The 15,113-nt window shown below is 25.8% G+C and overlaps 1 protein-coding gene across 1 annotated transcript; it reads left to right on the top strand.

The window, feature by feature from the left end:
• The first annotated feature begins 9,729 nt into the window (after window positions 1-9,729).
• On the top strand, window positions 9,730-12,248 carry Fdx1 (Adrenodoxin-like protein 1, mitochondrial Ferredoxin 1). Its single transcript, XM_072908381.1, has 4 exons — window positions 9,730-10,114; window positions 10,867-10,918; window positions 11,393-11,640; window positions 12,042-12,248. The coding sequence occupies exons 1-4, from the start codon at window positions 10,012-10,014 to the stop codon at window positions 12,143-12,145; spliced, it is 507 nt and encodes a 168-aa protein (XP_072764482.1). The 5' UTR covers window positions 9,730-10,011; the 3' UTR covers window positions 12,146-12,248.
• The last annotated feature ends 2,865 nt before the right edge of the window (window positions 12,249-15,113 follow it).

Below are 15,113 nucleotides of genomic sequence, written 5' to 3'. Positions count from 1 at the left end.
TCTCCTCTAGACGATCATACAATATAAATGTGAAATAATTGATTATTACTGCTAATGAATAACACTCTTTTCAACTCTTAAAACTCGATTCTTTAACAAGGAAAAGAAATGCAATTCACAAGTAATAACATATCTTTTAATTTCTTATTTTCATTTCTTATTAGGAGAATATATTTCGCAAAAAGGCTATGCTGCAGTAGTTATTATGCACATCGAACAATAATAATATGCCGTCAAACATTTTAGAAAATTCCTCTCTGAATTATTAGAAAATATTTTGCAAGGAGAGATAGTGAATTAATTCAGTTCAAGAGGTACGCTAGGAAATTTTTATTCTGAGTTACTAGGAGAATATATTTCGCAAAGAAGGTATCGCTCTCGCCGCCGACCTTGCCGCCGACCTTGCCTGTAGCGATACCTTCTTTGCGAAATATGTTTTCCTAATCATTCAGAAGCGAATTTTCGAGCGTTTTAAAATACATTACTGCTCGTGAATTACGTTGCCGATATCTATGTAAAATTTTTTATTAATAAAAATTGAACTTTCGAGGATATTAAAAGACACATATTATTAATCGCGTACGAATATGTCAATTGCATAATCGGCGTTAATTAACACTAATTAATAAAGTTTCATTTCCCGAAATTAATATAGCAAAGTCCTGCTATTAAAATTGTAAATTCAAAGCGATAAATAGATGAATTAAACGAGGTAATAGATGTATAAAATTACAGTAATTAAATAAAATAAAATTATATTATAATATATAAATATACTTATATATGAGTCTCTTGCAACAATGATTTCGGTTAATTTGATAAGTAATTTTCCTTTTCTTTTCGAATCACGATTAGTTGTTACAGAAGTGTCTCGCATCAACTTTTTTATTAATAATACAAGTATTTATAAAATTAAATATCATAAAATAAATTGCTTGTTTTTGAAAAAAGAAAGAGAGAGAGAGAGAGAGAGAGAGAGAGAGATTAAGAGAGAATATAATTCATCGTTGTGTTTTCTCAATTTCTAATGTATATATAATTGTTAATGTGAAATATATGGGAAACATATCTCTACATTTGTTTAAATATGAACCATATAATCCCACATATTATATCATCTCTCATATTTTAATCACAAGAATGTTAATCCATTAAAATTACTTTTAAACTAATAAAATGCAAAGTGGAAGTTTACTCATTTAATTCATCGATTTGTCGCTTTGAATTTACAATTTTAATGGCAAGACGTTCGATATATTAATTTTGGGAAATGAAACTTTATTAATTACTGTTAATTAATGCCGATAATGCAATTGACATACTCGTACGCGATTAATAATATGTGTCTTTTAATCTTTTCGAAAGTTCAATTTTTATTAATAAAATATTTTACATAAATATCGACAATGTACTTCACGAGCGGTAATGTATTTTAAAACGCTCGAAAATTCGCTTCTGAATGAATAGGAAAACATATTTCGCAAAGAAGGTATCGTTTTTCCCGCGGATTTTAGCGATACCTTCTTTGCCAAATATGTTTTCCTATTCATTCAGAAGCGAATTTTCGACAGTTTTAAAATATTTTACGGCTCGTGAAGTACATTGTCGATATTTATGTAAAATATTTTATTAACAAAAATTCATATTTTAATCGAATAAATTAAATAGAATAAGCTATAATAAAAACAGGCGCACATCTAATAAAAAACTTTTTATAATAAACAAATATTAAAAAATTAATAAATTGTATTTAATAAATTAATTTTCAGTGATAGAATAAAATGATAGAATATCTCTGGTTTTTTCTCTCGTTCTCTCTTTTACTTTCTCTGACGGATTAAAACAATATATAGGAATAATTAAATAGTTACGATGAAAGAGAGAATATTTATTTAATACAATATGACAAATTTCTATAATTACTTAGAGTTATACATATATAGTAAATGTAATAAGTACAGGCAGTAAATTTGTATTTTTCATTATTAATTCATATTTAATAATAATTATTATACGTCTATAAATATATGTGTGTATCTATAATATAAATTTCTATCATTTTTACAAATAATTGTTCACGTCATTGATATAATTTTCAACGAATATAATAAAGAAATCGTTAAACAGTTATACGGCAAATGTTATAAGATTGCTTTCGTTAAAGTATTTTACACATTTCGTAATCGCGTTTTATGTATTTTAAATATATCGCATTAAATCGAATAATAATATCATTTTAGTTAAGGAATTTTACATGTATTTTACAATCATTTGATTGTGTACATATTTCAACGCGTTAAATTGTGTCACGTAGTATAGTGCGTATTTGTTATTGTCTGGCGCGAGGAGAAAGAGAGAGAGAGAGAGAGAGAATGAGCATACTCGACCTTGTCTTTGACGTCACGCATTCCATAGTAAGAGAGGAGAGCCCGGCGCGTACGGCGTACGTGACTAGTGACAGCCATGAGTCATTCATTCATACTCCGGCGGGCGTAGTGTGCGCACGTGTTTTTACTCCGATGTCGGCGCCGGCGCCGGCACGTGCGCCTCGCGTTCGGTCACCTCGAGGTCGAGCACGCCGTACACGTTTCTCGCGACGATAATATACGTATTAATATTACGATAAATCTTAACGTGTTAAAGTACGTCTAAAATGACTCCGAAATAAAATAATAACATTCGACCTTGGTGACATATAGCGCGCTATTGTTTTTGACATTCGTCTCGGCTCTTGGCTCTCGGTTCTCGGCTTCATCGCGATCGCGGTTGTTTGTGTGTTTTTGTTCATATTTCCTGATTTCGATCACGAAATTATGTTGTTGGGAATCGTATTTGATGCCGACTAACTGGGATTCTCTCAGCGTTGCTTTCCACTGAAAAATGATTGATTGAGGAAGATGTTGCCAAATGGATGTCGATTATCGGCGTTTAATTTGCATTTTTTCAATCGTCATTTCTTACCGGGCAACAACGTTTACACGCCTCAGTATCGCGGCTGAGGCGAATGCCGGCCGCGTAGAACGTATGTTCAGTATAGAGACCCCATTCGCGATCGATTCCCTCGATCTTCCGTCCTCTTCCGATTCGGACTTAAACTCTTGCTCGGAGTTTGATCGCGCTCGATTTGTCGACTTCAAATATGATTCTCGTGCGTGATGAAATGGGATTTTCGATCGTTCCGAAATTCGGGAGTGCCGTCAAAGTATCGCGCGTAAAAGTGCGGAAGTGCCGTCCAAACTATCGCGCGTTTTTACTTTTGTACGGTTTAAAATATTGCGCGATTTTATTTTTCTGCCGTTTCAACAAATTAAAAAAAGTATATCGCGCGTATAAAACAATAGTTCCTGACGTCCCTTACAATCTGAGAGGAGGAGGAGGCCTAGGAGAGGCATCCTGCATCGGCGGAGCAACCCCAGGGTAAATATAATTTGTATATTATTATTTGTAGATTAATTATTATAAATCACGTATATGATTTAATTCAGTTTATTTAGTTGATTGATTTCAACTCAGAGATAAAGACTTTTACATAAATCTTATAAAAGTTTATTTATTTAAAAAATAGTTCCTTTTTTTAATTATATAATTATTGGATATTTATATATCTGCTTATTATTGTACGCATTGAATATAAAATTTGATGAGTACATAATAATAATTTAATGAGTATATATAATAATAACTTCTTGAATATTAATTATTTTAAGCGCTGCTATAATTTATATTTTATATTTGTATGTTACAGACAACGTATAGATTCAATATCAACAACTCTGCTGTTGCGCATCAGTGTCGGTGAGTGATAAAAAGCTTTTATTATATTTTAAAGCAACGGATTTGTGTAGAGATTTGTAGATGTAGATTAATAGACTTGTAGATAAAGATGTAGATTGTAGATAAATTCGTTGCTTTAACCCTCGGATGGCGGAATGCATGCATGCCGTACTCTGGGTCAATTTTAAATTATAAAAAAATTTCTTTTTGTACGTATTCCAAGAGAAAATTTTATATTACATTTTTCATTTACTTTTTTTTTAACTTTTGTTAAAATAGATATACCATTTGTATATTAAAATTGGAAGAAAAAGAAAAATATTTAAAAAAATAAAAATATATGATTTATTCCAGTTTTATGCAAGACATACATGAAATATTTATTTTAATTATATATATTTGATTTTCCAGTTTTATGCAAGACATACATGAAATATTTATTTTAATTATATATATTTGATTTTTATAAAACAATTTTAAAGATACAAATGTTTAATGACCCGCCAACAGAGGGATTGATATGCATGCTATTATAATATATTTTACATACACCGAAAAAATTATATTCTCAGCTTAAGAATATTTCATTTAACTTTATAATATATTTATTTAAAATAAACATTAACAAGATCTTCTTACTATTAGTTTAAGAGAGAAATCTTCTAAAAAGTACTTTCAGATATTCTTAGCAAGTAATAATATACTTATATACTGAATAGAATATTTTCTTATCATTATATTATTTAATATTTGAGATTATGAATTCCAATAACAAAAAAAGCAATTTTACAAATGGACATTTGCCATTTATTAAAATTTTGACAAGTTAAATATATATAATATATTAATATATACAATAGTTTTAATTTCATTATATAAATAAGGTGTTTTAAAATATATCACGTAAAAAATTATTCTTATTTATTAAGAATATCTATTAAGAAGGCTTATAAAGTCTACATTTAGAGTACAATTTTTTCGGTATATATATGATTATATTTGTTATATATCTTTTGCAACTTTTGACGACTAATAGTACGCATTAAAAAACGATTGTATTATAATATCATACGATCCTAAATGAATATAAGTCGTCTTATTTGCCGGTGATAATTATTACCGGCAGTAGAAGAAGTTATTTTTCTTCCTCCAATTCTTGGCTCGTAGAAATCGAGTCGGAATGAATAGCCAGGAGCAACAAAAGGTAGGTCCAACTGGCTGGAAAAATATAATACGTGGTCAAAATGGTAAACTGGCGAAAAGGCGTAAAAAATATATATGATCGTGATTTCCTAAATCTTACTGCGAATTCCCAATTACGATCTCCAAATCGCTTTATCATATATTTTTGCTAGTGTAACCAGCAAGTAGAGTAAGGTCTACTTTGTCTGCTATGGCTATTAGGATATTGGAAAAGAAAATGAAATTTAATAAAATTAAAGCTAAAGCTATAAAATTAAAGCTCTAAAATTAAATTTAAATTTAAGGGAAAAAATATAAAAATAATGTAATAATTTTTCAAAGAAATAAAAAAAATATAATATAAAAAGAAAAAGAAAACAATTATAAAAAAGATTATTGGATACAAATTAAATTTATATTTATAATAAAATTTAATTTAATTATGTACACATTATATATTTATTAAGATTGTATAAGATATTATTGTATAAAATTACGTTTGCATTATATTTATGTATATCTATTGTAAAAAAATTCAATTGTAAATTACACGATATTGAAAGACCACGCATAATAACACAAAATTTCATTAAAATTTCAGATTCTTTTAATTGAAAGAGATGTAATCAAAATTTATTAATAATTCTTTTGGTCATGATAGACTATCAGCTACGTTTGATCTAAAAGCTTCTAATAAATTTTATATCATACATTGTAATATATGTTTATAACATAATTAATTTTATGTGTAACACACATATAATACATATTTATATAATACATATTTGTGTATATAAATGTATTACAAAATATAAGGTTTCTCCTCAGAAAATGCACTTTGAGAAACATAAGGGTTATTAGTGGGTATACTACTTTTTATAGACGGGGGGAGTCTCACACTCCCTCGCTAGACCGATCGACGAGGAGTGCGTAATGCATTTTCCTCTTAAAAAGAAACCAAACTGCAATAAAATATAAATAATAATCTAATAATAATTTTATAATAATCTGAGAACTCAAAGAAAAATGTATTGAACACATAAACGTCTAAATACATTTAATATGCTGCTATGAAAACTGTAGTAAAAAATTTATGACTAGAATGGAACATAAATTTTTCTTATTTTACAATACTAATTATATATTAATTATAGATATAAAGAAAATTATCTACATTAATAAAAACTTTTTCTATGATTTTTTCTGCTGTGAAAAATTAACTTTGCGATGAGAATTGTCCTGTCTGTGATAAATTCGGTTTTCCCTTTCTCTGACTTATTTTTTTTTTTTTTTTAGGATATATCTTTGTCTTTGTGTTAATTGAGCTTAAGTATCATTCATGGTACTGACCGTTTAAAAACGTTATTACATCATTACATTCACAATTTTTTTTCGATTACTTCTTTTCATAAAACTATTATGACGCTAAGTATCTAATATTTACTTTTATAAAAATGTATAAATGGATTATTCATTCGATTTAAGGTTTTTGACACTGATGAGAGTCCAAACAAAGACAACGTTTGTTATTTGCTCTTTTTAAAAATTTTTCTAAAATCTTATGTCTCCTACTACTCGACAGTCATGAAATTTACCTAAAATTAACGATCTTTAATAATATCTTATCGATGCTAAGAATAAGTTGCCCGTGTAATTATAGCCTCAGGCTTCTTTCTGTTCTAATATTGCTATACGATTCCGTCATGGAGAAAGGAAAGACAATAGGAGCACAGAGTGTAAAGAACGCAAATAAGTCAAATTTTTTTTTAATAAAAGAACGCATTTATTTGAATGTTTCGGTCCATCTTCAACAACTCAACGTAAGAATATATAACACATTAAAACACTTAAAAGTACGCAGACACACAAAATGTAATAAGTTTCTTACCAAACATACAAAATACTGTACAAAAATGCACTTTCCAATATAACGCCGGAACAAAATTGCTATACTATTATTATCTGATCAGCTTTTCCCAAAAGTTATTAGCATGAATCGCATATTAGTAAACGCAAATAAATGCATTTACTGTGCAAATAAGGTATCGCTCTTCCCACGGATTTTAGCGATACCTTCTTTGCGAAATATGTTTTTCTAATCATTCGGGAGCGAATTTTCGAGCGTTTTAAGATACATTACTGCTCGTGAAGTACCGACATTGCCGATATTTATGTAAAATATTTTATTAATAAAAATTGAACTTTCGAGGATATTTGAAGACACGTATTACTAATCGTGCACGAGTATGTCAATTGCATAATCGGCATTAATTAACAGTAATTAATAAAGTTTCTAATTCAAAATTCAACAACGTGTCTTAAATAAGTATAGCACATGTAAAATCTGCCTAATTATAGATTTATGCGATTAACGAAAATAAACACAGAATAAATTTAGAAATTTAAAAAATAAGATAAAATAATTCACAGATATCATTATAATAAAATGACATTGTAATAAATATTCAAAGACTATATAGAACCAAACAGTTTTAAAAAAAAGATGTTTATGCGTGAGATAGATTTTTCAAATTAATTCCTAGTTTATGATAAAGTGTGCCATATCTTAATTAAATAGCTCTGTTTATTACACAGCAATTTTTTATTCTTTGTCTAGCAATTAAAATATGCTTATAAATTTAATATATAATACATACGCACACGCACACGTACAAATTTGTACATAGAATTCAACTATAAACGGACAGTTTGATTGTTTGTTCGCTTAACAGCATTTCTTTACGGTTATAGACTAAATAAAATTATTAATAATACTAAAATAACTGATACATTTTTTTAAGTTAAATGCTCGATCAAATTATGATACTTAATTATCGATAATCAGATTTTCCAATGGAATCTTAATATGTATAATAAATTTTAGCTCATAAATAGAAACATAATTATATTAATGCAAAAGGAAAGTTCTATATAGCTAAAGATAATCATTAAGCGTTGCAAGGTTGATTATTTTAATGAAAAAAAGATATCTTACACATATCGAAACATTAATGTTTTGAAAAATGAGATATTTTAAAAAATTTTCAAAACAAAAAAAGTAATATTACAATTGAAATGAACAAAAAATTAAGAAGCACATGCAAAACTAATATTATTTAACTAATTCAACTGAATAATTAATAGTTCAACGAAATAGTTCAACCATTATGTTCTCATCGAATCTTTATAATTTTTATATCCACTCACAACATTTATTGTTATACAAGTATAAAAGCAATTAAAATGCAGCAAATGTTACTTAAATTTTCGATGTAAGATAAAAAAACTTTGAAACATTGAAAATCTATTAAAATATATATTTTCTTTATTCTAATAAAATATATTCGTGACGATACGTGTTACGATACCTCTCGATACATGTAACATTCTTAAGGAGTTTTGTAACGTCCTAAGCAATATTTGCATCTCAAAACTGTATAGCTGATTGGCTATAGGAACATTAATAAACGAGCGTCGTGTAAAATCCTTACACATATCATACATAAATCAATCAATCATAATAATCATAAATAAAGTGCGCTTTGTATATTTCATGCAATGCTCTTCATATTGTACGTAGCATAGGTAATATGAAACGTCTACGAAAAATTATTAAGAACAAATATTTAACCTTCACTTAACATCAATCTTTACTTTATTCGCTTGCCATACCTTATGTTCCATATAATTTATCCTTGCTACTTTTTACGTCATTTTATTTGCAATGTTGGAAAATGAAGATGAAAGAGATTGCAAATATATCAGACAATAATGAAAACATTTTGTGTTTGAAAAATTAGTTGACGATTACTTATCGTTTATTAACAATTTCAATAATAGGAAACTTAATCAATAATATCATCATAATACAATTAATTTATATTATGCAAAACATCAGCTCTGTACTTATGCTTATCGATCGTTAAACTTAAAATTTATACTATATATATATATATATATAAAATATATAAAATTTATACTATATATATATATATTTAAAAAAATGTTTCAAATAAAAGTAGTAAGTCTCTTCAAAATACACGTTTTATATCCTATCCATTTTTATTATACGAGTGATAGTTTTTGAGAAAAACAAAAATAAGACTACAAACCTCATACAATATTAATTATAATATCATATATAATATAGTGTCCCACTGTATCCGCATATATATATATATATATATATATATATATATATATATATATATATATATATATATATGCGGATACAGTGGGACACTATATTATATATGATATTATAATTAATATTGTATGAGGTTTGTAGTCTTATTTTTGTTTTTCTCAAAAACTATCACTCGTATAATAAAAATGGATAGGATATAAAACGTGTATTTTGAAGAGACTTACTACTTTTATTTGAAACATTTTTTTAAATTTCCAGTATTTGATAAAATAATTGGAAAAAACGTCAATTTTTAACAATTTTTGTATGTAACTTTTTAGTAAACAACGAACAACGGTCAAAACCTTTTAAGCGTTACTGAGGGTCTTGACAACATATGTCAAGGTCATTGACTTCTGAAAGGGGTGACTTTATGTGAATATTTACCAAATACTTTCATTGAAATTATTAAAACGTTAAATTTTATGTGAAATAAAATGAGCATTTTTTATACATATATTATACATATATATATATATATATATATATATATATATATTACTTCATAATATATGTCAAAGTGAAAAAAGATCACGCGCAGTTGCAATTAATAATATGTAATAAAATATTAATGAATGTATGTTTCGTACTTTTGAGATCCACAGTTATGGATCTAGCACGGACACGAACCATAATTTGTGGATCTAGCATGGACGCGAACCGCTGGAAAGTCGATCCAGCTAGCGCCACTGTACGCGGTGAAAATGGGTTCCCTCAAAAACGGCTTCATAGCGCCTCTCAGGCTTCTCTCTGCTGTTGTACATTTGCACATTTCAATTACGTATATAAAAAATAGATACAGATCGATACGGATAAAAATCATTGTAAGATTAGTGCATACGAATGTTTACGATTAAATCATATTAAATATGACATTTATACTACGATCCTTGTCATTCTATCTGAAACAAAAGTATGTACCTATAAATCATTTGGTTAGGATATCTAACCATGAAATTCATACGTCAAAATGTAAGTAATATAAATGTAATACCTTTGATAAATATTGAAATGTCATTTATTTTAAAATATAATTTCATGTTTCTTTTTTTACGAAAAAACAATTTAAAAAGTCAAAACTGTAAGCCCTAAAAAATATTGTTATGAAAATTGGTAAATAATCATAAAAAATATTTTTCTCAGTAATTTATAAAAAATATTGTTATGAAATGTATTATATACACTAATAATGATTGTAATATTCTTTGAAATTATATACTGATAAACATATGTAAATATATATGCAGATACAAATATAGAAATATATGTTTTTGTACCTTGTTACACGTAGAAAAACAATATTAAATAATCTATTAATTAATTATATTATTCTAGATTTATATAACTTTCTTACAAGATCTATCAATCATTATCCTTCTTCTATACAATGCTTGTTCTATCTTTAAAAAATAACATGTTTACAATGTATTTAAATTAAAAATTGTATATTGGCAATAACTATATTATATATTATAATATATCACTGTATTTTATCAATACAACACATTTTTAATCTTAAAAGACAATTTTAAAATTAAAAATCTGATTAATTAAATTTCTCTCATAGTACATATTGACTAATAGTTTTCACTTTTCAAACAAAACATTATTTCATATTAAAAAAAAAAACATTAAATTAATATAATATTTACGTCATCAGATAAAAGTAAATGAAATTAAATATTTATCTATTTTTTTTTAAATTAAAACATATTTTCTTACAGGTATGTTTCATGGTGAATATGAAATGAAAGATCCTGAAACAGAAGCTGATATGTAGGTAAAATAAATATATTTTTACTTCATATGATACATTTAAGAAATGGACATCTATCACAAATTAATTTTTTATATAACATAAAATTACAATATATGCAAAATGCATTTTTCATGTAGCTAGAGAAATGCATTTTTGAAATTGTTTGTATGCAATATTAATCAAAATTAATAAAATTTATATTTATCTATATTCTACATGTATTATATTAAAAGGAATAAACTCTTGTTAACAAATTTTTAAGAAAATCATTTTTTTGTATTTTTTTTCTTTTTTGCCAAAAGAATTTTGTTAAATAAATATTATAAATTAAGTAAATTTTATTGAATTTTAATTAATTTTTTATTAATCATATTTACTATAAGTATATTAACTATTAGCTATTTCTTAACATTTATTGCAGCGTAAATTAAATTGATAATTCTCTAATGTGAATAAAGAAGAAAATAATATTTTATTGATTATCTTTCCAGAGTTAATGTCACTTTTATCGATAAAAAAGGCAAAAAGATTATAATAAAAGGAAAAGTAGGAGATAATGTACTTTATTTGGCTCATAGATATGGTATTGAAATGGAAGGAGCATGCGAGGCTTCCTTAGCATGTACAACTTGTCACATATATGTGCACCATGATTATATGGATAAACTTCCAGTTTCTGAGGAAAAAGAAGAAGATCTCTTAGATTTAGCACCTTTTCTAAAGGAAAATTCTAGACTAGGTATGGCAACATTTATTATTACCAGCAATTTTTATGCTCACATGTTTTAAAATAATAATTTAAATCTTATGTATCTGGAAAATTTTCCTTTTAAATTGCACCAACCTTGTAATAATATATCAAGATTTACTACTCTGTATAATATGCATAAATAAAAGCATGTTTAACACATAGATATACAATAAATGCTCTATCATAATAAATCTGTACATAAAGTAAAAGTTGATATTTAATAAATTTTATTGAACAAGAATATGTGACAAAAAAATAAGTTATTTCAGATGCAAAAAGAAATTATTTTTTATATGAAAAGAAAAAGAGACAGAATTATTTTTTAATTATTTTTTTTATAACTCAATATGGAAGCCTTTATATATAACCTTTTTCATACTTTTTTTTAGGTTGTCAAATAATTTTGACAAAAGAATTAGATGGCATAGAGCTAGAATTACCTAAAGCGACTAGAAATTTCTATGTGGATGGACATACCCCAACTCCGCATTAAAAACTATCTGTTAATTTTGTTTTTATCAGACTAAGTCAAGGATGTAAATAATATATATTTGTACATGTGTATGTATTTCTAATAAATAACATAATTGTGAAAATTAATGCGTTATCTCTTCTCACTTTTGTGTAAATTTATATATATACATTAGATTAAATAAATATACAAAAACTCTAAAAATAACAAGCGCCATTTATATATGTCCGTGTGTGCATATAAAAAACGTTTCTTTATAATACAATATATTTATTTCTTACATATCTAAATTTTATATGGGGTACATATCTTTTTTTTCTACAAGAGATATTAACACATTTATGATATAATGTATTCCGCGAATTAAAAATCTAATTTATCTTTTTCCTTGCAGCATTTACATATGATTAATGGAAAATATCCGATCAGTTTTCGAACCTATATGCTGCCACAAATATTAAAGATATACTTCAAACAGGCACCATAAACATTTTCTCAGTTTGAGAACTTTTAAACTTGTTTTTTTTTGTTTATTCATGAACGCAAATATGATTAATATACACGCAGGATATCCCAAGTGATTTCTTACAAAAGTTTTAGTTTTTTTAGATTTTTTTTAATATAGAAAAATATTAATATTATTAATAAAAATAATTAATATTAATAATAAAAATTCATTATGCAATTAGTTAATTATAATATTAAAGATTTCTTAAAAGGATATCACATAAAGAAGTTTATATTTATTAATTGATTTAAAACATTATGTATATATGTACACATTTATTTTAGAAATTTAATTTATCAAAATATTTTAAAGTTTTTTCCTCTCAATGATAAATACTGTCATGTTCTTCAATAGAGAATATACTTGAGAATAATAATACTTGGGAGAGAAAGTATACTAAATAATGAAATAATACAAATAAGAAGTATGGAATATCCTGCATTTGCATATAGATTTGCATTCCTAATTATACTCTTTTCTATTTATTTCACACATGCAACACACACGCAAGATATTGTTTATTTCCCTCTCCATCCCTTTCCATTTTTTTTATTCTTCTCTTTTTTCCACCTTATTTTATTTTATTTTCTTTTGCCTTTTCTTCTCCTTCGTTCTTTTTTTCTCTTTTTTGCTTTCATTCTTTATCTATTTTACTTTCTCTTTTTTACATTCATATTCTGGCTCATCTTTTGGCTATTTTATTATCACCGTCGACCAATATCATACAGATTTTATTATATTGTGTGTGTGCGTGTGTGTATATATATAATTTGTATTTCTATCTTACATTTACTTTAATTTTTTACAGACATGTTGCAATCTTTCAGTTTGATCACATTTATCATATTTGCTTCGTTATTAAAGCAATTTAAATAAAAGTCCATACGCTCGCCTACATTTACGCCTGTAGGGATTATCACACATACATTTTTTCATTTATTTTGGTATATTTCATCACAACATACTTGTCGAGTAAATTAGCTTTGTATTTCCGTGTGTGTGTGTGTGTGTGTGTGTGTGTGTGTGTGTGTAGGATGTCCATTTTAAATTGTTCAATTAAATATCTTTAGAATTAATGATTTATAAATATGTCTTTAAAGAATAAAAATTACAGAAACATCTTTCCTGTACAACACGGTTTTAAGAAATTTTTGAAATTTAAACTTTTTAAGACTTTTTATATGTGTACTGATTTTTATCATTTTCATCTTGTATATAAAAATACTAAAGAAAATTACAAAAAAAAAAACAAATTAATCTACAAGATGTTTCATAATTTATTTTGACATATTGTGACATAAAATTTGAAATATTTTTTCACAGAATAATCAACAATATTATATTCATGACTATAGAGTTTCTACAGATAGATGTTTTTGCTTTAATATTTTTTATGTATGAGATTGATATATGTAAAAAAACATACAGTAATCATGTATAAATTATATACAATATGTAAAGAAAATGATATACTTCTCTTTAAAAAATAGAGGTAAAATCTCAAAATTACCTAGCAAGATAAAAAATATTATATTAATCAGGATTTATCTATAATTTTTGTCCTGAATTATTGTTTTGAAAATATATAGTTTTAAAAACATTCAGTTGTACAATATAAAATGGAATTATTCTGTATGTATGTATGTATGTATACATGTGTACATATACATTAAAAAAATATTTTCCACCATTAATAAAATATTATATATACAAGTAATTATTATATTACAAATATATACCAGCCAAATACTTAAAATTAACAGTAATATGCGCATTTACATAAAAATTATTAATTTTTATAGCAATAAACAATCTGATATCTACAGTATCAACAAAGTTTCTAATATAATATTCGAAGAAGATACAAGCACATTTGTAATATAAAACTACCTATGCAAGACAACTTTTGAAATTTCTGATTAAATATAAGATTTGCAGAATAAATATCTACTTTAAAATTCATTATATGTATGTATTCCATGTATGAGAATTCTCTTTCATGAGGATAATTTTTGAAAATTGTACAATTAATAATATTCTGAGAAAGAAAAGGATGTACATATAATTGTATTATGTCACATGGAATTAACTTAGATTTTTTCTATTTATTTTTCTTATACTTTTTTAAAGGATAATTTTATCTGATTTCAGTCATACTTCAAAATATTGCTGCTAACACATGTGCTATGACATGTTACGCAAAAGATCATTAAAGATCTATTGAGCTTAACACTTAGATTAGCGCTTTGTACAGTAAAAGAGTATTTTTACCTTTTTACTTAAAAAAATATTTTTGAACAGTCATTGCAGATAATATAAATTTTTGTAAATCGTGTCATCTCATATACATAATCCAAAAATCTCTTTACTGATCGAATTAAATTTATAATTTTCTACAAGATTTTTCACAATAATTAACTAAAGTTTCATGAAACACCATTATATTCCACAAATATACATTTAACTGAATATGCTTGAGTG

The sequence above is a fragment of the Anoplolepis gracilipes genome, chromosome 16, assembly GCF_047496725.1.
Source record: "Anoplolepis gracilipes chromosome 16, ASM4749672v1, whole genome shotgun sequence".
NCBI classification, from domain to species: domain Eukaryota; kingdom Metazoa; phylum Arthropoda; class Insecta; order Hymenoptera; family Formicidae; genus Anoplolepis; species Anoplolepis gracilipes.
This window is presented reverse-complemented; position numbering and strand designations above follow the sequence as displayed.